General features: G+C 41.2%; 1 protein-coding gene across 1 annotated transcript in view; it reads right to left on the bottom strand.

Moving 5' to 3' along the window:
* Nucleotides 1–20576, bottom strand: part of kif21b (kinesin family member 21B) — a 59661-nt gene extending 39085 nt beyond the window's left edge. The window contains exon 1 of the mRNA XM_053315216.1: nt 20393–20576. Within this exon, the coding sequence (XP_053171191.1) occupies nt 20393–20433 (41 nt within the window). The 5' untranslated portion in view covers nt 20434–20576. The remainder of the gene's footprint in view (nt 1–20392) is intronic.
* Nucleotides 20577–24310: the final 3734 nt, after the last annotated feature.

Raw genomic sequence — 24310 nt, 5'->3', positions numbered from 1 at the left:
AGAACAGACACTCCAGTCATCAATTCATAATTTATACATAGGCCCAAGCGGTTTACCTCAGCTTTTATTTTTCTGCAGCACAGTTATCATAGTAGGAGATGCAGAAGTGTAACTACTAACTTTACAGCTGTGGTTTACCTACTATGTTCCTAACTGTCTTCTGTGAAAAAGGCCTGAAGAGGAATACAAGGTACAAGGTTTTTTAGACTGGAGTCTGGGTGTGTCCAGAGGGCTGCAGTTATTTTGGGTCTGGTTATTAATAATGTGTAATGTCCTTACTCTGTGTCTTTCTTTGTATATTCAGAAATCGCATTATGAATTATATGTGGTCTACTAAGAAGACCTAAAATATAACCAATGCTGAGACATTCAACTGATGAGTTCAATGTCTCAAATTGGTTTTAATATCACTGTCAATGAAGTATCTTGGGGGTTTGGATTGTTGTTTGAAGATGTCACCTTGGAGTTTGGTACAAGAATATATCAATTGATGAAAAAACAATAGCAGCAAGATTAAATCACAAATAGTTTGCCGCTGTCCTAAATATTAGACAATCAAACACTCCTCATTTAAAGCCTACATGCTTCCCCTGAGTGCCCTCTCTCCATCTTTCCCTACATCACCACAAAGACCAAGTGATAAAATAACCGATACACATATGACTGAATTCAGGAAAGGCTTGATAAGCTCTGCATCTGTCTGACGCACACGAGCACAGCACGCATACAAAAAGACATGAAAACAACAATGACAGTCTGTCAGTGATCCACAGAGAGAAGAAGAAGAAATGGAACAGCTATAAATAATCAATTCTCACACACACACACACACACATCGACGCTCAGCTGGGTGAACATTTAAGCCAGCTGCGCCAACAAAAGACGGGATCCATAACATTGATTGGAACAGCAAACATCTCACAGACACACACACACACAGAAGAAGACTCAGACCACACACTCACTTAAGAACATTTGGTAGCTAAAAATAGCCCCTAACATGATGATTAAATGTCTGTATGAAACAGAGGCGCAGAGAAAAACACATGAGAAGCAGATTGTGGAGCCGTGATGCGGCAAATTAAAGCATCTACGCACAATAATAGGAAAATGGTTTAAACTCCCTGGGGCCTAAACAAAGTCCCTCACAGAACAAACACGCACACATAAACACACCTACCTGGATTCTTTTTTTTAACTTGCATTCTTTATACAGGCACAAACATGATACTCCTTACCCTTATCTTTTTGTCATGAGCCCTAAACCCAGTTCTATTAGACACACACACACACTCACACTCACACTCACACACACACACACACACACACACACACACACACACACACACACACAAAAACACACACACACACACACACACACACACACACACAAAAACACACACACACAAAGCCAGAAACTCATTATACATAAGCTCCGAGGGAGTTCATTTATTACGATAATTATCAAACCCAATAGTGTTAATTAGGACCAGACCCATAAAAAACAAAAAGGCAAACAAACAAATAAACAAAGACACGAACACATTCTCTCCCTCACACACACACACACACACACACTAATTGGCATATCAAACCCTGATAGCAGCAAAAGTCATTCATGCATGTGAAGTAAACTGTGACATGAGGGAGGCAGCTGACCTCACAAAATACCAAAAACAGACCTTTTGTATATTTACAACAACCTCACACTTTAAATGTCCTTAAAATCTAACTTTACATTAGAAAGTTGAATGTGGAAAGCAGACCAAAAACCGTAACAATATGAAATTTGACACTCCAGCGTGTAACATGTAGGTTTTCAAGGTGTGACAAAAACAAAATATGAGTCAGCTCTACAGATTTCAAGTTTGATTTACAATCCAGCATGGAAAAAAAACGCTGGCATACTGTGTTTATGCCCCACATGTTCTGGCTTCATCTTCAGAGTTTGGGCATGTGGAAACATTTAGCAGGGTACCATATAACTGCCATTAACTGCCAGGGGGGGCTCCATCATTCACGCATCCAGCTCACATCACACGACTGAGGCTCATGGAGATGCTTCAGTGATACATCAGTCACACATTAGACTTGCAGAGCAGGGAGAGACACCGGTGCAACTAGTGTGCCATGTTGTATCCAGATGTAGAGGTTAATGTAGAAGTAGGGATAGTGGCAGGTTATGGGAGACATATGTGGGCTGGAAGAAAAGAGCAGGGAAGGGTCAGCAACATGTGATAAAATGTGCTGCAGGAGTGAAGATGCTGGATATCAAACCTCAAAACACTAACATGTGTCTTCAGCACTGACTATCAAAAATAGTACTGACTTTCACCACCGAAAATAGGTCACATTTCAAACTGAAATTTCCAGATTTACTTCAAGACACACTTCAGATTTTGGACTGTATTTTATTCACGTATTTACACTACAACTATTGGATGGATTATGAAATATTGTCATTCATGGCTGAATCCTGACGGTGATCACCTGACTTGATTAAGGAAATAGTGTTGCTAGTACCACTATATTTTTACTATGCACTCACTATGAATGCTAATAGAAACATAGAGTCTTAGTCTAGTGTCCATTTTTTTTCCTTCAGCTGGCACACTTTAGGAGGCTTCAGTTTCCTTGGGAACCACACAAACTGCTCAGGGACAGGGACTAATGTGCAGCAACGGTAACCGTGTGCCCAAATGTTTGTCTTTACACCAGTAAAACATAATGGTATTGTGGTGGTGTTTAAATGACATAATACTTATATCCAATTAGTCCTGATTATACCGTAATCCTCACCTGACACTCAACTGTTGACCCGTTGTCCAATCACAGCCTAGAAAATAGCCTGGACCAAATGCCAAGTCTGTCACCAACGAGCCCAGAGTACCAATAAAATCAGCTCACTGTGATCGCTGCCAATGACAGCGAGTGCCAGTAATACCCATGAGTGTGTATGTATGTGTGTATGTGTGTGTGTGTGTGTGTGTACTCATGCTCACTCAACCCTCAAAGACAACACCAGCCATAGCCAAAGAGCTCATTTTCCTAATGTAAACACTTCAGTAAAGACATAGTACACACATTCTCACACACATAAAGAGACAGAGTTAATCGCATTCACTTGAGCTGTGAGTGTTTCAGCGCTCTGTTGTTTATTGTCTGGCACAGAACCAGCGGAGGAAACCAGCCGAAGCGCCTATGTTTCCTTTAATACTTTGTCCATTTATCAGAGCATCTACTGTCATCAAAACAACGCCTCAATTCCATCTTCACTTCTCCTTCTCTCCCTGTTATTTGTTATCTTTTTAGCTTTATCTTCGCTGCACAAACCAGACATTTGGCTTTCTCTTTTGTTTCTCTCCTCCTGTCCTCATCGTCACACCTCGGCCTGTTTCGCGGCTCTCCCTCAGTGTGTTGCCAGTGAAAACAGAGAAGCAGGACAAAAGCTTCAATGGTAGACTCAGTGGAGGGGCCTGTTCCATTTCCTTTTTCTCCTGATAACAGCAGAGGCTAATCGCTAGTGTGGACCTTTCCTCGCTGCCTCACTTCCTCTCTCTTTCTTTATATCAGTCAAATTTCACATTCATAATGGAAAAACACATACCTATCATGTGGTGAGAGACGCTGAAAAGCATTGTGTCTGTTCCCTAACAACTGCTTTAAATGCAAACACCCCCGTTACTCCCTCCCTCCTCCCTTCACACAGCAGATCCAATAACTGTTGACAGAGTGCTCAATTGTCAGTCTGCCACAGTGCCACCCAGCAAAGGTTGTGCTGACAGGTAAAGAATAAAAGCTCTACAGGTGACTAACTGCACTATAAAGATGCTGAGCAGTGTTTAGGTCTGTAAAGCTCTCGTGGTTTTACAACAACACCAGAAAATCCATGTATACACAGTGAGATAATGCACAGGAGGGGCAGTAGATTAAGATTGATTTAGTGGTTTTAGAAATCAGGTTTTACAAAGCAAGGAAGGTGCTGATCTCAGGTCATTGCTCATGACCCCCCAATCCTCTCATTTAATGCCAAACAGAAACTGATTTGTGAAAAGATCAGAGAACCTGAAATGATGAACACAAGAGCCTCATCTTTTTAGTTTCCTTCCCCCTCAGCCCACATTTCTTCGTTCAGATCTGTTTATCCCAACAAAGACAGACATTCACTGGGGTTTATGCATACACATTGTCCTGAAGGTCACATACATATGGATGTGTGAGGCAACTGAATGCAATCAAGCAGAATTTAACTGTTAATATGAGTCTATCTGCATACAAAAGAGTTCTTTTTAAATAGGGAGGACCACTGAAAGCAGACTCTCTTTTACAAGTACATATAAAAGCACACCGATCATATACAGGAACAACAGAAACCATAACAAATACTTACAGAAACAACAAAAGCATACAAATTTAGATTAAACAACAAACAGGCCAAAGATATCAACATAGAGGACAACATCATTCAAAAACACATGCTGCTCTACAGTATGTCAGTCAGAAGAGATTCATATTGATAAAAAGGAATTAGCTTGTCTAATTTTACAGGCTTCTGCAGATTGTTCCACTTTCCCAACCTCAGGGCTAACATGATGGCTTTGGACCTAGTGCAGTGTAACAGTTGCAGTGTAACATTGATGTATAGTTAAAAAGACATGTGAGATACTGGGACGCTTTCCAAGTAGTGCTTTGTAAATAAATAGAAAGCAGTGCTGTTCTCTGCACCAATGACTGCCATCTGACTTTATCATGAATAATACAATGATGAGCTCTTAAAGCCATCCCTCGTTATGAACCTAAGGATGTAATGACAGACCGCATCAAGATGTTTAAGATTAGAAGGCGGAGAGTGCATCTGAATTACATCACCAAAGTCCTTAACAGATAAAAAGGTTGACTGAACAATTTGTTTGCTGCAATTTGTGGTAATACATGCCTTATTTCTATAAAAGCATACCAGTTTTGCTCATATGGGCTTAGTCAGTTCATTAATATGTTTTGAAGCACAGCCTGATGACAAGCTTTGAAAACCCAAATAAACTGGAGATGACAAGGTGAATGGGTTTTTCTAAGTATTAAAGCTGCATGAACTTTTTTTTGTTTTTTTACATTAGCGATAGATCAGATGAGTATCGTTATGTGACAGCATTCGCACACTGTGACTAAACCCACAAAAAATGATTGTTCTGCAGTTCCCCTGAGCTCTGTGGAGTGTCATTTTACTGACTTCTGGCATATTGTTAGCAAAAAAAAGTTCTGAATGCTACCTGTTCAGCACCAAGTAGCAGACACAACCTGTGAACAGAGTGGAACATTTAGCAGTTAAAGAGTAGCCGTATGTAAGAAATATATTCCAAGTAATCATAAAATGGCCCTAATATGTCACCAGACATTAAGGAATCATGTTTATTTCAAATACTGATATCACTGACAGTAGTAGTCCAGCCAGAATATTCACATTTAAAAAGCTAAGTGGCAGCCCACAAGTAATGTTTATGTTGTCATTCTGTGTTTTGGCCTGATGCGCCACCCACCACCTATCTACCAATCACCAAGTCAGTAGCATTTCAGCATCCAGGTTGCCAGTTGATAGATATTAAATTTCGTTGTACTGGTAATTACTGCCTGCAATAGCAATAAAGTTGTATCTAATTTACTCTAATCTATATAAAATCAACTAAAACTGCCAAATGCAAAACAGATTACTTTACCATTGCTTATAGGGAATAAGTGGATGAGATAAAGTGTTTTATACATAGATGCACTGCAGCTCCATCCTAAAACCAAACCCTGCTGGATCCTGCACATCATCCCCACATGGGCTGGCAAAACTTAATATACCCCTGTTGTAATCCCACTCATTAATAACCTCTCAGCAGGGAGATGAGTATAAAACCTGTCATCAGATCTTCACTTCTCTCCTACTGTCTGCCTCTGTCACACACCTCATTTCCTTTGTATAATGAGTGTTGGTTTAGACCAGGTGCTCACGCAACAGCCATTCTCTCCTAAACACTAAACCTGTGGTGTCCAATACACCATGTGGTCTAACACCTCATCACTTGTGAGAAATACAGTCTACCGTCGCCGGAAGGCTGACAGACAAGAGGAATCCATGTTTTTTTATGTATTCAAACAACATGTGTTGTGATACGTCACATTACAGCCATTTGGAACATTAACTATATTAAAAAGTGTTGCCCTCTATTTCCAAGCCTGCCGATGTCTGTCAGTGGTATCCCGGTGGTCTTCAGCCCCACCATATCGCACCATAGTTGCTGTAGTGCAGTTTCCACACAAACACATACACCACAGTTGCAATTTATCATAAAACCTAGCAGCACTTCGTCATGAAATAATGCACAAACACTAACAGCAGTGGCTATCGTTTATCAAATAATTCAGTCGAATCAATCTTAAAAAGAACATGAATATGAAAGTGCTCCTTGAACTGCTGCCAAAGCCAGAGCTGTGCATATTTGCAAGTTTATAACATGACTGGGAAGACTGCTTGGCCTCCTGTATTGCTGCTTGCAGCTTCCTCAATAATCACTCATCCAAACAACTTCACCCTCAACAGTGCAAGTTCATGATGCTTTACAAAATATTTACACTATGAGATTTTTGATAAATAATCATTAGTTATGTGGATATAATGACTAAGTCATTAAAGGACATCGTGAACAGTGTGGTAAATTCCAAAAATGACATCAGTGGGAAAAGACAACACTTAAACCATATCACAGTATTACGGCATCCAAAATCTAAAACGATATCTAGTCTCACATCATGATATCAATATACCATCAATATACTTCCCAGTCCTAATTCAATGTGAGCATGTCAATGCTCATCATAATTTCTTCCTTTTATTTTATTTCTGTCTGACCAAACACGCTACGTAACACGACTTTACAACATAGAAGTAGTCACTGAGCAGCTCTAACGGGACAGTTGTCCTTGAACTCAAAGGAGCTGAAGAATGGTTCATTCTGACTCGGTATTGCCTCAGTCATAAGCCCTTTCCTTTTCTTTTTTTTAACCGTCTTTCTCTTTCTGAAAGGGATTAACTTCATGCAACCAGCCAAACAGCGATTACATAAACAGGAGCACAGTCTCTCCATCTGGTTCTGTTCTGTTGGCTTGTACACACCTCCGATTACTGCCTTGTCATTGTGAGAGTTCAGATTAGGATTAACCCAACTGCCACAGTAGTGTGTTTGTGTGTTTCTGTCTGCACCATAGACATGGCAATGTGCAGCATTTTCAAGTACAAGAATGTATCTTTTTTTTTAAAATTACTTTTCCTTATAGACAGAGCAAAAAACAAAAAAAGCAAAATATCAGCATTCATAAAAACTATGCAGGCGGACTCCCCCCTCAGAACATTTTAGTTATATATTAAAAATCCCAAATTATAAATTCCCATTTCCACTCCTCTTAAGAGATAGGTCCAATTGTACTCAATGTCAAGTGTCTGCGCTCTTATCACTGTCAGTGTGAGCACATCTAGGTCGCGTTCCCATAGCAACTGGGACAAGATAAATCTACACAGATACCCAGAAAGAAGTTTACAACTTTGAGGAAAAACGTTACCTTAAAAATAAAAATCTACAGGCGGAGGAGATGTCGCCCAATAAATGTAAATTCATCAAGGAAAGGAAGAAAATAAAAATAAGACATTTTAAAGATGCTTTTAGGAAATGTTGCCTTTATTAGATGATTACATTGTTAGGCAACTTTATAATTTGCTCTTAAGCAGCATCTTATGTTAAAGCACAGTAAGACGATCAGCTTTATGGACACAAGTAGAAGGCAGCACTAAAATTAATTATCTCCTTTCAGTTCAGTTCATTCAATTTGAGTTTATTTTGTTTTATCCTCCCCAGTTCCTGATACCTTTGCAATGTTTGCAGCGTGTCTTTGAATGTGTTTGACAGTGTCCTGGCAACATGTAACAGCAGCCTTTGACACACTGTACACCTGATACAAAACCGCTGAAAAGCCGTTCAGGTGGTGCTGATTGATGCTCTTTGAACCATTTATCTCCCTGCTGCACTCTCACTGCATCAGCTTCTTTCTTTCTTATTAAACTCTCTTCATATAGTGAAATGGATAGAAACACAGAGTGAACAAGAGAAAATGGGAACATGAGAACAAGAGTAGGAGAGAGGAGGATAATATGGCAATTCATGAGGATTGTCGCATGTTTGACATGAAACGCCCTGAGAACTCAGGAAATTGGCTTTGGCCTATTTTGGGTTAGGAGCACTGGGCATATCAGTGACTGTGGGATGAAATGAGAGAGGCCCCTGAGGTGCAGCAGTATGGGTGGAGGGGTGGCAGACCACTAGCTGCTAAGGTCAAAACAGGATGAAAAAAAACATTTAGCAAAATGAATAACATGCATTTGTTGCAGGGTCAACTGGTCAGTGGATTGTACCAAAGATTAGTTGACTTGTAGGACTCACAAAAAGCTTTTATTCAATCAATTTTATTCAATTCAATTTAATGTGTACTGTACAGTTTGAGGTTAATAATGAATGAGTGTTCTTTAAAAAACATGAATTTCCTTTAATAAATTGCTTATATATACTTTTATGCTATGTTGGTTATTCTGGCATCCCATTTTTCAGTATAATGTTTTTAAATATCCGATAGTATATGTATTTATAGTGTGTGTACTTTCCCTACATTTTAAAATAGGTGTCCAGAATATGTTTAAGCACAAACATGAATATTTATCATACATAGTGTCTCACATCCTAATTAACAAATTAAGTCGTCAGCACTCGCAAATCAGTGTGTAACACTTTTAAAAATGCACAGCAGCAGAAGGAAACGGACGCATTTCAGCCCTAAAGCTTTCCTCAGCATTTCTGAGACATTTTGTGGGTGTGACCCCTATTAAAAGACAGCCAGGGACCTGCTGCTGATTACCAACCAGCTGATACTAATTATCATAAAAAGAGAAATAGTAGTAAGAAAAATTAAGTCATGAAAAGAAATAAATCACAGTATTTTGTTGCAATAACCAGACACGTAACCATCCTCATAACTCATCATATGCACAACCTCCACTAAAAACTAATACATATACATCACAGTAACACCCATCTGTATTCATAAAACACTGAATACTCAGTCTGGAAGTTCCCAAAAGGCCTGTTTTTGGAGAAGTTTTCTCTTGCATCTCCCCTCAAAAGAAGCCTAACAGCCACATTATGAACTATGAGCCATGAACTGTAGCCTACAGAGTCCATGGCCAGCATAATTAAAGTGTCTGGCTACAGGAGACCTTTCTTCCTTATTTCTGATTCTACTCTTGCGTGATCCTCCTAATTCTTAATTCCCTTTTTGTCTTGCCCACACAGCATAACGTACAAGGACATTTCAATAGGTAGACTAAATGTGTGGTCCTACATGTGATTCTACCCCTGACCTTAATTTATCAGCCTGTGTAATGATGTAAGAAAAAGAAAAAAGAAATGAAGGTCCCCTTTGATCACTGCATTACAATTCACACACTTCGAACCAGGAAAAATTACCCAGGAGAAAGAGAGCTTAAAAAAATGTGTTTGCCTAACATAGAGATATGTCTTTTCAAGTCTGTCGAGTTCACATCCTAATTAGTCAATGCTGTTTTTAGAAATTAGAGGATTTCAAATTTCCCATCTCAACATGAATGAATTAAGGATTGATGTATCTAACATCTTCCTTTCATTAATTAAAGACTATTCATCAAAGAGTTACTGTACCACAAACACAAGCGCAGCACAGCTGAAAAGTACCATTTTTTATTATGGAGAGACAGTAGGCATTTCTACATCCTGCTGCCCATTTAATCAGTACTCCCACTGATTTACTGGATCAGCTGTCTGCAGTGATTCCTCACATAAAACCATCAACTGTCTGTCTCCCTGCGATCTCATCTCTCAGTCCATCTCCTGGTTGATCCATCACTGTCAGTGTAAGACGCCTTTCCCTTAATGTCTGCGCTGCACTCTTATCGTAATCAGTTAAGTATCTGTGCATGTATATGAGCGTAATAATAGGTTGTGGAAGCAGGCCATGCACCACAAAATCTGTCTCTCGCTTCAGTCTCCAATCCTCCACATGGGCATGACATCACAACAGGCTAACAGGCTGGTAGCCAAATACAGACACACACTCGAACAAACATTAACACAAGTTTGTATGCTGCTCCAAAAACAGGACAGGAATAAGAAACTGGCACCTTGCTGTGCCTAGTCCCTGGCAAGATGAAGTCATGTTAGCTACGAATGAAATAAGCTGGCATCAAATAAGAGTGAATGGAGGGTGAGAAATACCATTTAGGAGGTCTTGAACTTGGTCTCTGATTTAGACCCAGGGAAGGACCAGGATATAGAGGAAGGTGCAGTCAGGAGGAGGGGTGACACAGACGTAAATAAATGGCTGGCTGGGAGCACCGGAAGAGAAAGCACTAATGAGGACCACTTGGACAAACTGAGGCAGTGATGCATGTGATGAATTGGGGGCAATACATAGATGGGAAAGCTAGTAAGAATGTTGGAAGTATGTTAAGAAGAAGCAGGGCAGTGGTCCCAAGAGGCAGGCGCTGGGCGTGGACAGCTGGCCTGCCCAGGTGGCTGCAGGCCCACTCTGAGTAGCAACCTTCTGCCACTCCCATTTGGCGTCTGTCTTTCCATGCTGACATGCACGAGCTGATTGTCCCAGAGTGTCATGCCTGCTGGGATTCAATGCTTCCTCAAAGCCACTGTAATGACCACAAACTGTGGGTAAAAAAACTAGATCATGTGGGAGTTGTAGGATGCAGTTGCAGCTGCAGACAACAATACATACAACAGTTGTTTTCAGTTATCAAATCAAAGCAGCAGAAGCTGGGACATCCTGACTTTTAATTCACAAATACTGGATCCTACATTTCCAACAATGCAACTGGATAATGTTTTTCATTAGACCCTCCCTGCCTGATGTACACCCTTGTCTGTGAAACTCCTCACCTTTAGTTTGTAACATAGGCTTGAGCTGAAATATTTAATTATATTTAATATTTAATATATATTTTTATTTATCAAGCTAAGTTGGCAAACATCAACCATCAATGATCACTTCAGATGACAACCTCTGCGGTCCAGATTAAAGTGAAATCCATTTTTTACACTTTCATCTGATGGCTGACTAGCAGTTTATTCATCATCCCACACAGACACACAGTGCATGCGAGCCACTGTTCATAGCCTTCATATTAACCTTATCTATCGACCTAACCTCACAGACTGGCGACCCTGTAGCCCGAGGCACTGTTGGCGATTGGTAACTGGCGATAAGGGATAGCAGGGCTCACATACTCTGTGCTCATTGGTTTGACTGGTTGTGTTAGCATGCAGTGTCACACAGTGGAGCACAAATGAGCGAACTGGTTCATTGATGTTAACATGGGCATTTTCTTAACCGAGCCAGACTTCAAGGGCAGAAATGTCCTACATTGTCTGGAAAAGGGCCAGGTCGACTTTTCAAGAAATATCAGCCAACTGAGCTACAATCACTCACCATCTCCATCGGGAATTTATTTTCAAAAGACAAGTTTAAGGCCTGTCTCAACACAATACTGTGACCTCAGTGCTCTGATTTTGGATATTGTCCTCGCAATTGAAAGAATGAAAATACATTCATGTCCCATGACAACAAACCAAACCCATCAAATATAAATGAGAAAGAAGCAAAGAGTTCGGGGAGATCTATGGGACAGTTAAGGGTTTCAACTGTCAGGTAAAGTGGGACATGGCTGTGTGGAAAGCTGAGCAGCACAATAATAGAATAAAACACAAAGCAGTCAACAGTGGTCAGCCAGGACTGCAGGAAAACCATAGATAACATATATTTGAATTAAATTATCTACTTCCATTTCAGCTCATTGATCATCAAGCAATGCAAAAAACGTGCCACTAACTTCTCACTACAGTCAAAGTCTAGTAACCATCACTCAATTTCAGATGATCATCTCTCATTGTTACAAGGGCACATCAGTCCGCATCATCGGAGCTGATTCTGGGTCAATCCCCACCCTATTTCCTCCTCATTTCCCCTCCCTACTCCCCCCTTCGTCTGCTGTCTGTGGCTCCATGGGGGGAGGTGGATGCACAAGAAAGAAAGAATCAAATTAGCTTCCTTTCCTACATTTTTATGACAGACAGCCTTGTCAAGGTCAGCAAGGTGCTAGCCAATTCCTGCTTAATTCCAATTAACTTCAAGGGCTGGGAAGAGGAAGCACTGGCCATTAAGATAACATTTGTTGTCTTGATGGATATTGGATGCTTTTATTCAAAGTGCTCTTTGGCACCATGACTGTGTTTAATTTGAGTTCATGGGACGACATGCAAATACAATAATCTACATAGTGTTAGGGCCATACTCAACTGACCATATGTCAATGAATGATGGATTTCATAAAAGGAACATGATCAAAGATTAAAAGCAGAACTGCAACAAAGAACAGTCTTGAACACACAAAGAGCCACAATGTGTTCACGCTTCTCATTTTTCTATCAGAGTATTTAGTTTAATTTAAAAAGCTTCTTTTTTTACCACATTTATCGATATATGTAAATTTATCACATGTGAAATGTGACTTACAGGACACTAAACTCAACACATGCCACACCACACTAGGCTACTAAAAAATCAGAAAATATTTGCCTGTTTGAGTTCAAAATATGTCAAGAACATAAAGGTTGCAAAGTCAAAGGAAGAGATATAAGCACACACACAGCTGTCATAATATGTGGCTGAGTTCACCTTTTTCTCTCATACACTGCTGAACTGCAGACTGCTAACTTGACTCTGCTTGTCTGTCTGCTTCCCTGGAGGGCTGGTTAGCATTACCACCAGCCCAGCCTCCCACTCTGTCAGACAACATTTACCATGAGCGAGTGCTAATGTAGCCTAGCGCCATGTCTGTCCATCTGTAGGTATGTGAACTTACCCAGGGGCTAAAGTCCCAACTTTTCTGTCAGGTACACGTGAACTGTCCTAAAATGTCTGTCCAGAGAATTGAGTGATACATACATGACCTTGAAATGATAATTATTGGTCTGATGTAGCTTAGCCTGTTGGCCAAACAGTCTTGCCAGTGTCCTACATCATTAGCCTAGACATTTTTTATCACTCTAAAACAAGAAAATCTTAAGATTTTATGTCTAATATTTTTCAAAAAGCTATCAAACCTACTTGTCGAACTAGAAAATGTATAATGTAAATGTTACATTATTTTTTTAAAACACTGATAACACCACTTGTAATTCCAGTCAAGCAGATCATATATTTTAGTTCATCAAATAGTTATTTAATGCTGATTTTAATACGTTTTAAAGTCTTGTCCTGCTGTCATCTCTCCATTCACACACAACAACACAAACAAACTCAGACAAAAACTCCAGCAGTGATTAAGCTACTTAGCACTGAAGGTGATTATGGGCCAGCTGGTCACACACACATTAACACACACACACACACACACTCAAACACACCCCACCCCTTTATATCTGCACAGCAGACACTGACAGCAGCTCCACTGAAGCATGGACATCAACACACAGTACACAATCTGGCATAAATGCAAAGATATGATAGTCCAGACATCTTTTGTCTGGTTTATAATAGTCTATAATATTTACACTTCAAGAATGGCATATGAAGCAAAATAAAATTCACTGAAATGAAAAACACTGCCAACTGGACTAAATCAATTTCAGAGGGATGCAGAGACAGAAAAGCCAGTAAAGCTCTTCCACAGAAATGCTGACCTGCTCAATGTGCAGTGCTTTAAGAAGCAGTTAAGAGTCTGAGTGATGATGTGTGTATGTTTTTTAAAAAGGGACGCAATAACGTAGTTAATAAAACAGAAGAGGAAGCAGAAATCATGAACTATACACTCCTATCACAGGAACTGTCAAGTGAGGTTATATGTCTAGTTCATAGTATTAGATAGAATATTCAACATTCAAACAGAGAAGTGAATAAACCCTCTACAGTCTAGACACAACACCTGAGGGCCTTCATCTCTCTGCCTCCTCCTTCTCCTCCCTCTGCGGGAATATGGCAAACATGTGCAGCTGTGCCCAAATTATTCATACACACGATGGCCAGACACACACACACACACACATGCATGCACACACACTCATTGCATGTTTGGCTACAAGCTCATATTTGCACGCTACAGTAGCCCTTTTGACAACAGAGGAGACACTTGCTCCTTTTTCCTTCTGCCCCCCTCTGTTTCATCACCCCTCTGACCACCACCCTCCTCTGTCCTTTTCTTTGTTGTTTTGAATTGCAGAGAAAGCATTGCTCTTTTCAGAAGAGGGAGACCACTATATTTTTTTTAATCAGCCACCCCCTTCCTCTCTAAAAAATATAGCTTGCAAGGTCTTCATCCACATTTACCCTCCAATTCTCTGTCCTTGCTCAGTGTGTCTTTATCTGTGTGTGTGTGTGTGTGCAAACTCAGCACAGAGCACAAAGACCTGCAGTGACATCAGACTCATTCACACTGTGTCCTCTGTCTACGCTCACCCGAGAGGTGCTCTGTTTAAAGGGTCTCTTCTACACACCCCCACACACACACACACACACACACACATAGATCCCCTGTGATTTTTAAGTGACCACAACAATGTCAACACACACAAACTGGTTTTTGGGTTTATCAAAATATGCAGACCACAGAGGGTTTGAAAAGAAAAGTATTTAATTTAACGCTAATGAATAAGGATCATCACTTGTATTCAGCACTTCTTAAGACTGCCACACAGTTTCTAAGAAGCTTTTCTTGTGTCTAGACTGTATAAATGATTATATTTGAGACTGTTTAGACGACCAGCTCCAGCTGACATATGATGAGACCCTGATAACAGAAAAATGCAACAGTTCGGACAAAAGTGCCTTTCATTCCTAACTGAATTCAAATGGATGAACTCAAATAAATACAGATCTGTGTGTATGTGTGTGTGTGTATGTGTGTGTGTGTGTGTGTGTAGGAGTTGGAAGGAGTGGGGGAGAGACAAAGTTGGTCACATTCCAACTTTTGGTCACAGTTTCAGGCTTTATTTTACTCACAGTACTGACAGGCTTGAGCAGTACCAAATAATAATGGCAAAAATCTAAATCACGATGAATTGAACTTTTAACCTCGATTACGATTAATGAACGATTATCTCCACCCTTGATGAACAATTATGTATTTTCACAGTTTCTTTTGTTTTGTATTTTTCACTGCCCTCACATGATATTTTTGCACGTAGGGAGTGAAAATAATGATGTTTTAAGGTGTGACGCTGTGGTTAATGTCTAGTTTAGGCACAAAACCCACTTGATTAGAACTATGAAAATATCATGGTTTGAGTTAAAATGATCACTGGAGACAAGTTTTTCAAATTCCTTAAAGATATGGACCTTTACTGTCATGGCAACAGTGAACACCACGATTAATTGACATGTGCAAGATTAAGTCGATTAAAGTTTCTAAATGTCAGTTTCGATTATTTTTCGATTAATTGCCCAGCCCTAGGATGGGGTCAACATTTCGAGGGATGCTTGAGATGACACATCATCACAGTTGCAACACTCTGGATCAATTGGTTTTTTCCATTTTTTGAACAAAAAAGAAAACAACAGTCCTTTTAGTCATAACGGAACATGATTTTCAGCTGACGTTCTCACTCTGGACATTCACTAATTCCTGGAAGGTTTGTGAAAAAAATGATTTAATCTATTTTCTTTCAAATCCAGACTTCCACTGAGCCTTCAGTTGTAACTGAACATGTCAGCAGCTCACGAAGCAGGAAGTGAACAGGAAGTGCAGATAGTCCAACAGCAGCCTTTGCAGGAAGTCATTCTGCAACAGCAGCACACCATTTGGGAGTGCTTATGCACTTCACAGGGAGAAGTTCATCAACAGACAAGTTGCACAATACATTGTAACGTCAAATACATATGCTCAGGGTTTCAGGACACACGAGTACTGCTTCCCCGAGTTCCCTAGTTTGGCCATTTCAGAAACACAATCAGATGCTTCTATTATTAATGCCCATCACCAAATGTGTCATTAAGAGGAGCTGCATTATTGTTTGGAAACCAGGATTAAAGAGTGTAGCAGTGGCAACCTCACTGACTTATTTGTCCCGCAGGCTTGGTTCGTCTCCTCAGTCGACCACAATCTGCTTGCAAAGCCTCTGAGCCTGTACAGCCTGATTATGCAACAGGCCAACTGTTATAAACCAGGTGATGTACAAAACACCCAGAATCCCTGTCTTTAGGCAAATATCTACTGTGTACCCAGGATGTTACCACCCAACTTTCAGTTCTCATTTCAGAGGTTTCCCTGAGTGACACATTCATACACATGTACATGTACACAAGCAGTGCTAAACAGGCAGCTTCACACAGAACTGTTAGGTCTAAAATTTTTGAGGGACAACTACAAAAAAGCAATTATGTGACCAACAGGGCGGCATGAAGAGGAAGTGATGCACAGCTGTGTTCAGCCAACACGGGCATGTGCTCTGCCATGTTTCCTGCTCCTCTTCCCTCAACTGAGGCCAAATCACTGATTAAAAAGAACTTTGGCAGCAAACAGGCGACTCCCATCAACAAAGCAAAACTTTCACTATTTTCTGAGTTGTGACTGTGAAACTGGTCGGGGGAAAATGTTGAGACCAAGTGTAAGAATGAGGAGATTACATTGCAGCACTACCCTGTGACCAGTACAGCACGTACTGTAGTTAGATCGACTCGTCTCACACTCAAAAACACAATTTCCCACCAGAGTCAAGCCATTTTAAAAGGCAGCCCCCTGGGGAGGTGTGTAACCCAGACAGAGCCTGTGTGGCAAAACTATTAACATACACAGGAAACAGACGAGACTGGTAGCCTACACAGGACATACGTCGAACAACAAAACACCACCTTTTTAAAGTCCCATTTAAAGCCTTTGTGTATCAGCTGTGAGGGGCCTCTTCCGCAGTTGTACTCCACTACTCCTGTTTTGTTTTGAAGCCTGTGTTTTGGTGAAGGGGCAAAACTTTGCAGCACATTTATGGATTCATGAGAAACGTTGCAGGACAGTGCACATGTTAGATTAAACCAACATTTCATAAGGAAACAAATCTGGCATAGACATGATATAATAGCCCTTTTGTACAGTCCTATTTTGGGCCGGTCGATTAACACGTTAGCAGAGAACCAAAGAGACAAAAGCAAACCTTTTTCTCAGCTGAGCCTCCATTACCCTTAAGGTAAAAGGCTCTACGTTAATATAGTCTAAAATACTCTGGTCTACCCTGTGGGGTTCCGAAAAACACTGAATATTTTGTACTCCCCACTGTCATGATTTTGAACCACAAATGCACTGAGTCATTTTTTTGGCAACAGAGCTCAAATTAGACAGAGAGGAGAGCCTTGAGGAAAAGACGGCAAAGGTGAGAAAGTCGACCAGAAGTCACAAGGTCAAAGACCATAACAGCACTAAACAGAATTGTCTTTGTGTCTATTTATACACAGCTATGGAGGCTGACTTAGAACTTTGGTGGAAGACAAGTGGCTATAGTCTGAAAGAGTACGTGGCGGAGCCACAGCGTGAGAAGGAAGGGAGAGGAAGGACAGAGATCGATATGCAAATGAAAATTTACACACTGCCCATAACTCTCACGTGAAGTTACGCCTGATGTACATGTAGAAACATAAAAGCTGAAATATTGACATCTATAGCAGCACCTGCCCGGTCAGAGCCAGCCCTGACTTATGGCTTTCAATCTGTGGAAAATGCTGCACTCAACATGACATCAGCAACACAGGGAGGCACTTCGAGGAAGTGAAGTGAAGTGAAACTACTTATATGTCTATATGTGAGCAGTGTGGGTGAGCCTATGGGAGTCTTCTATTCTTATTGGTCATTTGCATTAGACTAAGCTTATCCTGTAAGTTAGAGTATCTGTATAAAGATGCAGCAGCCAAACAGTTAACAACGGGCCACTTAGTACAGAGTTACATTACATGCATCTCCTCATGTTTGACTTGACTCCAATGCAGAACTATTTACTTAAGTGTGTGTATGTGTGTGTGTGTGTGTGTGTGTGTGTGTGTGTGTGTGTGTGTGTGTGTGTGTGTGTCTGTGCATGTGGGCGTGTGTGTGTCCAGATCCATTCTTCAGGCGGTCAGATCTGAATGCAGGATTGTAGGTCATGTCACTGGTTAGATGGACATTGTTTAGGGGAGGCAGGGCAGACATTCAGGAAATGGATGCTGGCGACTCAGACTCTGTGTGTGTGTGTGTGTGTGTGTGTGTGTGTGTGTGTGTGTGTGTGTGTGGTTGGCTCTCACTACAACCTCGCTGCCCTCCACATACACACATAAACACAGAAATGTAAGCTTTATGCAGCCTGCCCGAGGGCACCGCAACATGGGAGCAATTAAACACCATCCTCTCTTATCAGCGGCCGACTTTCTCAGAGAAAAGAAAAAGGACGCTCAGGGGTCGTTTGGAAAATTGTCCCTCCACAGGAAGTTATCCTTCTCTGTATTTATTTGTGTGCTCCCCGTTTCCTGTCAAATGCACAGACTCTTTTTGGTGCTACTTATGGGGCATGTAAATATAGACGCTGATCGCACATGATGAAAAGGAGCACCGCCAGCTCGCCCACCAGTGTAGTCGTCTAATTAGACAAACGCAGACGGTTAATTACAAAGTGACATTCATGCTAATACTGTAGGTGACGGCTGACTTGTGTGTGGCTGTGACATGTGTTGATTTTGCCCTCCTTTGCCGCTGAACCACGAGTTCCCTGCATGATAGCAACGAAAATACAGACTGATGATTATGTCAGTGTTGCATCACCGAAAAAAACCCACTGAGACAGATTAACACACCCCGCAGTGATATCTGTCACCTTCATTCGTTCACTAACACTCTGACAACAAGGCTCTGACTTGCTCTCCAGACTTTAATCAATAACCTCAGTTGAGCAGCAGTCACCAGCTGTCTGTGCTGTCTGTGCTGTCTGTGCGGCTTCTCTATTCACCTTTTTTCTTTTTTTCTTTTTTGTCAGCACCTCCTACCCCACTTCCTGTAACTGTCGCTGTGAGCAAGCACAAAAAAGATTCACTCAACGCCTGATTGACAACTGACTCTAAAACCTCCCCTGGGGGAAATGGGGCCATCTTAAAAGGCTGCTCTACTGTGCCCAACCCCATCCTAAACCCCCACTAAGTTTAATCAATGGATCCCAAACTGGGTTTTGTTGAAAGAATTCAATAAAGACCCCAGCAGAAATAATAATAGTTAGATATCACTCCAGTCTCTATACATTAAGAATGAGATATCTACCAAGTTTCATTCTTTCCAGCAACACTGAAAGACAACAAATGCATCATGTAGAGCAACCATTCACCCACTGATGTACAGAAGCCATGAGAGGGACAGAAAGTGAGCCTGTAAGACCACCGACTCAGCCTCACACCGTCAAATGAGCATGAAGCAGCCCTAATCACACTCCAGTCAATTTCAAAGGCTGCCACCCAGCACGTGCCAGCACATGCACATCTATATGATCCCTTTGCGTCTACATTTAACCTTTGCACACACACACACACACACACACACACACACACACACACACACAAACAACACTATCTCCTAATATGAATTCAAAAGCTGCTGTGCTGCCCAAGCTTTTGGGTGCATCTCCAACAAAGGCAGTGAATGACACAGCTCTGAAGGAGAGCATCTCTTTGTGCTCAATTGCAGAGGCAGGGGGGGGGGGGTGAGAAAAAAAAACACACACAGCAATCTTGTGCTTTTAAAACATAGTGATGGAGCTAACTCAGCCATGCACATGTAAGGCGTTCACTATAGCCAGTGTTAGGATGAAGTGCGACTGCAGGTGCCTGCCTATGAGAATAATAATATAGGAATTGGTTTGGGAGGAACGCCCATTCTCCTCTCTGCACCTGGCTGCAGTTGTCCTTGTCACTTCACCCAATGTTAAACCCTGAATGCAAACCACTGCTTTACACAACAAGGGCTAATGCTGTGGAGAGCTTATGCACCCCAACATGAAAACAGTCATATGGAGATAACGTGGCACTGATACATGCTTTGCCTTATCAATATTGTGCAGAGCAACACCCATGTCAGAACAAGGTAGTACTCCTGTACTATGCAGTAGCTGTGTAACCTGCTCTATCCTACAACAAGGGGAGATATTATGATGTGTTAACAGTAAAAATTAAAGACTGTAGCTGTGCAGGATGCTTTTAACTGGAGGTACAGACACAATGTGGTCTGCTAAAGTCGGCACATTTGCAGAAGACAGACGTCGGAGAGGCTTACCTTAAAGCAACCTTCACACAGCAGTCACCCTGGTTCGCCATTATTGCTTTCAAGCTTCACCAGTATCTGGGCTCTATCTGGGTCTCAGTAGGTGTAAACGGAGCACTGCTGCGGCATGAAGGAGCAGCGCGGCGGTGCTGGTGTCTCAGGTCAGCGGGAGCAGCCGTCAAGACCTGCCGGCGGTGAGCTGCCTCATCGGGACTCCTCCTGTCTTTTTCCCCTCCGCTGTGGCGGTCATGTCTGGCTCACTGGCGTTTGTCATATCGCAAAGTTTCAAGCTGCTTCTTTTTTTTTTCTTTCTGTGGTCTGTCTCAGTAGCTACATCCTGTTTAAAGTGCGTATGAGTGAAGCGTGTGAGCGCTCCTACACAGACACGCCGGTCTTCTCAGAGAGACGTGAACAAGCTGAAAGAGCGCTGAGAAAGTGAACTGGAGGGGGTAAACGAGGCCTTCAGGGACTATCGGAAATATTGGACTCACCGTTGATCGCCCGTGTAGTGGGCTGTGGCCTTCTTCTCAGTACCTCCTAACAGCTATCATTTGGCCTCGAAGTGTTAGAGAGGAAAACATTTAAAGGGAAATACTTAAACACATTTGCCACTCCTTAACCTCACCCATAAATCATAAACCCATCATCATGTATACAAACAGTATAGCAACGATTAGTTGATTATTATTATTATTTTAAATCTCCTGTTGCATTTTCTTAAATATTAATGTGTTCTTGTTTCTTTAGTCTTCTGTGCCTAAACTAAATACATTTGGGTTATGAACTGTTGATTGAGACAAAACAAGACAATTGAAATGGCACTTTTGGCTTTGGGAAAAGACTGATTGACATCTTTCACCAGTTTCTGATATTTTCTGACCAAACAACTAATCATTTCATCGATGATGAAAATAATCATTAGCTGCAGTGCTCGCTTAGCTGCTCTGTTAGCTATGTTATGCAAATACAAAACAAGTAATATGAGCAAACAAAGTCAATGGTCGGCAAGTAAATATTTATTACATGTAGTAAAGCTAATGTGAAAGTAGCAATAGCTACAATATGAAATAAATCAGTAACATATTCTAGTTAAGTGAAAGTACACCTACTAAAGCATTATCAACAAAATGTACCCAAAGTATCAAAAGTAACACTACTATTCAATATGCAGAAGAAGGTTCCATAGTAGTGTCCTATTATATTAGCACTGGTGGGTTAGGCTATGTTATTTTAATGTTGCTGCTGGTCAGCTGTCCCTCATCACTTAGCCTAATTGTAACGCATTTGGAGGGGATCTTCTAATGGTCATTATGAATGGGAGGAATGATTACAGCAGGCAAAAACCTTTTCTATGTTCATTTGGCCTCTGGCCACCTCATAGTTGTTTTATGACACACTAATGAATAAAGGATGGTTTCAGATTTTTTTCAGTGTGAAAAAAGAAACAAGTAATTACTGCAGACAAAAACTAACACATTTACCTAAAATGTGTACTTAAGTGTTGCGGTTAAATTCAAACTGCACAAAAATCGAATATACTATGGAGTTACGTACCGTTTTCTTAACAGCACAATAATACGAGAAGTCACTGAAAGCACCATAATTATAATCGATGAACAGGCACTACAGCCAACTGCTGAAGTAAGCCCGCCCTCAGTTAACTTCAGGGACCAATCAAAGGGCTCAACAGGCCTATGCAGCCCCGCCCATCCACACACCCACCGCCATCAGTCTCGATCCAAAACCTGCAACACACCGATTGCCAGCGGCGACATCTGAGGTCCGTTAACTGCCATAAGCAGGGAGAGACTGTTCCCATGACGGAGAGGAGGGGCCACAGCTTTTAAACACCCTGAGGTCAAAGGTTTACACTCATGCAGAGGTTATTATGTTCAAGCTGAAGATGGAGTCAATTTGCTCTGGTTTAGATAGGAAGTTACACTCTCCTCACTTCCCCCTCATGCTGAGTCACAATTCTTCAAAAGAGGAAATTAAAGTAATTTCTCATCTTGAGTGACGTCAAAATGATGCACTTTTACAATGCCTTCTCTACAATTTCTCTCCATCCATGCTTTGTTCTTTTCAATAGGCCTATTTATTGTGGGCCTATAGGCCTACTACTACATTTTAACCTATCTGTTCCCCTCCTCGATTCAATTTCCCCAACATGGTAATACAATAAGGTTACTGTACTTTATATGATCTGTGCAAAATGACTTAACCACATGGCCAGTGCGACTACAGCTGTCCTGATGCTGGCAGTGTTTTTCGTGCTGGCAGGATTCATAACCTACATTTGCAGCATGGGAGAAAACTTCAACTTTCCAAATCCTCCCCCTTATCAGTGACTCATCCTCCGACGTGAGGAGATCACAACAGTTTGCCAATGACAGTCATGTCTGAATTTCAGCAACTTGTTTCCCAATACACGTACACATTTCAGTTAACTGTTTCACAACTGCAGAAACATACACCTTTACATACTGTGCGAGGTTTTCTAGTTGAATTAGTTAATAGATAAAGCCTCTCTGTCATACTGCTGAATAATACTTTTCTATCTGAATGTAAAACAGTCCCTGCACAGTCACAAACAACAATCACTTGTATGTTATGAAACACACTCTATAAGTCCATACACTGAGGAGCTTACGACTGTGTGTGTGCGTGTGTTGGTGTCGCGGGGACCAGGTGGCGATGTTAGTGCTGCACAGGCAATGTTCCCCATCAGACACAGTGCTGGATTCCGCACAAGATTAACATCCAGTTCTGTGGATAAAGCTACAATCCTCCTAGATCTGCTGGGAGCCGGCCACCAGCCACCTCCTCAGCCCGTTACAATGTGAAAAGCCCATTTCATAACCGTACTGTGTGGGTTATAAAACCCTGAAGATATTTTAATTTTGTAATTGCCAAACTGCAGCATAATCCCTATATTTAGGGCTACACATAGTCAAAATAACAGCACCCTAATTACATAAGAGGCATTCAAATGCAATCACTCCAGATTCCCCCAGGTTCTGTCAGTCACGGTGAAGTCAGCAATTCATTCTCCAGCTTGGATTTGACTCTCTGCCTGCTCCAGCAACAAATACACACACACACACACACACACACACACACACACACATATATATGAATTACTTGATGGTCCTTTTTCACATTTCTTCAGCATGTGATTATATCCTGACCTAAAAACATGAAGATGACTCACAGCTTCAATGCACCACAATCATTTCCTAGTTTTCAAACGTTGAATTCATCAATTTAAATTATCACGTTTGTTGCCACACTGATAGACAGTAATGTAAACATTAAAAACTAAAATAAAAATCCTCCCTTCTCAAATCTCCAATACGTCATGCTACCGTGTGTTCTGTATGTTGTGTAAACCTCATATATTAGCCTCGTGTAGTGAATAAAGAAAAAGCTAAGATGCATTCAGTGCAAGAGAAATGTTCTTTCACTGCTTCAACCAAAGCATTATGTTGCTTTTTTCAGTGAAAGCAAGATAGAGAGAAGAAGATGGAAAATTAAACTGCACCCTAATGTATTCTCCATCCTTATTCTTTGATGTGTCTATAATCCCTCACATGCGTTTTCTATATTTGACTTTGAAGCGCCATATACTAATCTCCTATTCTCTACCGTAACAAAACAGCTTGAATTGGCCAGGATTGCATAAATACACATTTTGACTGCTCACTGACTGGCGGAGAAAGAGTCAGGCAGTTGAATTATGTACAGTTGTTTCACGTGTATTTTTTTGCCTCCGTCCATTGGAGATGTGTGACTGAGTTTAATATGTGTGTGGGGATGTTTGATGGTGTGTTACAGAGTAGCTGCTCTACGTGTTGTAGATTTATGTGTGTCAGCTGCAGCAGCACACAGCAGAGCAGGTCCTTTCCAGTTCTTGGCAGTGCAGGACCCCCT

This window comes from Scomber japonicus, chromosome 3 (assembly GCF_027409825.1).
Source record: "Scomber japonicus isolate fScoJap1 chromosome 3, fScoJap1.pri, whole genome shotgun sequence".
Taxonomy (NCBI): Eukaryota; Metazoa; Chordata; class Actinopteri; order Scombriformes; family Scombridae; genus Scomber; species Scomber japonicus.
This window is presented reverse-complemented; position numbering and strand designations above follow the sequence as displayed.